The sequence below is a fragment of the Geospiza fortis genome, unplaced genomic scaffold (genome assembly GCF_000277835.1).
Source record: "Geospiza fortis unplaced genomic scaffold, GeoFor_1.0 scaffold3004, whole genome shotgun sequence".
In the NCBI taxonomy this organism is placed as follows: domain Eukaryota; kingdom Metazoa; phylum Chordata; class Aves; order Passeriformes; family Thraupidae; genus Geospiza; species Geospiza fortis.
Window position 1 is genome coordinate 8,247 of NW_005055087.1, and position 2,386 is coordinate 10,632.

At 64.4% G+C, this 2,386-nt stretch overlaps 1 protein-coding gene across 1 annotated transcript in view; it reads right to left on the reverse strand.

Annotated features, from left to right (window-relative positions):
* Positions 1-1,771, reverse strand: part of SF3B2 (splicing factor 3b subunit 2) — a gene marked incomplete at its 3' end in the record, with an annotated part of 4,528 nt that extends 2,757 nt beyond the window's left edge. Inside the window, exons 1-3 of the mRNA XM_031065710.1 lie at positions 1,685-1,771; positions 1,004-1,234; positions 32-169 (exon numbers count right to left, since the gene is read on the reverse strand). Of these exons, the coding sequence (XP_030921570.1) occupies positions 32-169; positions 1,004-1,234; positions 1,685-1,771 (456 nt within the window). The remainder of the gene's footprint in view (positions 1-31; positions 170-1,003; positions 1,235-1,684) is intronic.
* Between the last annotated feature and the right edge of the window lie 615 nt (positions 1,772-2,386).

A 2,386-nucleotide genomic window follows, 5' to 3' on the forward strand; every position in this document is an offset into this window, starting at 1 on the left:
TGCTCGTCGTGGGTGCTGTCCCCAGTGTCCCCTGCTCATCCTCGGAGCTGTCCCCGTCGCTGCCCCTGGTGCCATCCTCGGGTCCCTTTTTCCGGGGGGCCCCGGCGCTCTCGGTTCGCTCCGCCCGCTCCGGCTCCTTCTCCTTGTCCTTCTTCACCTCCTCCTTCAGCAAAAACCACTAACTTTTCAATCTTACATATCTGTAGCAATGCTTTCCACAGCCACCAAAATCCCTACATTCAGTGTGAAAGCTTGTGACGTCCTGTGATACAGTGATGGGCACCCAGGGGACAGGGACGGGGATGGGGACAGAGGCACCCAGGGGACAGGAAACAGAGGACAGGGATGGGGACAGAGGCACCCAGGGGACAGGGACGGGGATGGGGACAGAGGCACCCAGGGGACAGGAAACAGAGGACAGGGATAGGGACAGGGGCACCCAGGGGACAGGGACGGGGATGGGGACAGGGGCACCCAGGGGACAGGGACGGGGATGGGGACAGGGGCACCCAGGGGACAGGGACGGGGATGGGGACAGGGTCAGGGATGGGGGCATGGGACAGGGACAGGGGACAGGGGCACCCAGGGGACAGGGACGGGGATGGGGACAGGGACAGGGGCAGGGTCAGGGATGGGGACAGGGACAGGGGACAGGGACACCCAGGGGTCAGGGAATAGGGTCAGGGGACAGGGATGGGGACCAGGACAGGGCGACAGGACAGGGACAGAGATCAGGGGACGAAAGTCCCCAGGGGACAGGGTCAGGGAGAGGGGACAGGAATCAGGGACAAGGACAGGGGTCAGGGGACAGGGTCAGGGGACAGAGGTCAGCGACACCCAGGGGACAAGGTCAGGGAGAGGGGACAGGGGTCAGGGAGAAGGAACAGGGTCAGAGGATAGGGGACACAGGTCAGCAGCACCCAGGGGTGACACTGGAGTGACCCTCCCACCCAAGGGGTGACCCCTGGCACCCAAAGGTGCCACCACCGCCCCGAGGTGTCACCTTGAAGGCCTCGAAGATCCTCTTGAAGAAGACGAAGTTGGGGTCGTAGATCTCGGGCTCCTCGCTCACGTACTCGATCTCCACCTCGGGGGCGTCCCCGGGGGGGGGCTCGGGGTCCCCACGGGGGGGGTGAGGGGACATGGAGGTGGCACAGGTCCCTCTAATTGGGGGGACAGAAAGGGACAGCGAGGGGACAGCGAGGGGACAGCGATGTGGGACAGGTCCCTCTAACTGGGGGGACAAAGAGGAATCCCCAATGGGACGGCAGAAGAGGGGACAAAGGTGACAGGAAGGTGACACAGGTGACCCCAGAGTGAGCCACACCTCCTGCACTTGGTGGGGACAAAATGGGGACATTGGGGTGGCACTGAGAGGGGACAGATCCCCCCAGTAAGGGGACAGAAAAGGGACATTGGGGTGACCCCAGAGGGGGCCTGACTCCCACAGGTGGGGGGACAAAAAGGGACATTGAGGTGACCCCAAAGTGACCCAAGCCCACCCATGGCCACCAAGAGAGGGGACAACGGTGAGATCACAATGACACAGGTGACCCCAGAGCCACCCAAACCCCCTCCCAAACAAACCCATCCGCGACCCCTCCCCCGGGAAATTTGGGGCACCCATGGGACCCCCCCCTCCCCCAGGGGTGCCAATTCGGGTGGGGGGTGGCCTGTCCCCCACTGTCCCCTCTGTCACCTCCTTTTTGGACGTCCCCGTGTCCTCCTCAGCCTCGGAGGCCGACGCCGACGCCCGGAGCTCCGTCTCCATCTCGTCCTCGGCTGGGGGGACACGGGGGGGCAGGGCTGTCACCCGCCTCTGGTGCCACCCCCACTTTTGGCAAGGGGCACCCAGTGGGGATTGTGGGACAATGGACCGGTGGCACTGGGGGGTGGCAGGGGACAGTGGGGTTGGCATTGTGGGTGGCACAGAGCTGGCACAAGGGACACTGAGGGGTGGCACAGAGGACATGGGGTGGCACAGGGGGTGGCAGGGGACACTGAGGGTGGCACTGGGGACACTGGGAAGTGACACTGTGTGACACAGGGCTGGCACTGTGGGTGACACTGTGGGTGACACTGTGGGTGGCACTGTGGGTGACACAGGGGTGACACTATGGGTGACACTGTGGGTGACACTGGGTGACACTGTGTGTGACGCGGGGCTGGCACTGGGGTGGCACTGTGGGTGACACGGGGGCACTGGGGACACTGAGGTGACACGGGTGACACTGTGTGTGACACGGGGCTGGCACTGTGGGGGACACTGTGGGTGACACAGGGGTGACACTGTGGGTGACACTGGGTGACACTGTGTGTGACGTGGGGCTGGCACTGGGGTGGCACTGTGGGTGACACGGGGGCACTGGGGACACTGAGGTGACAC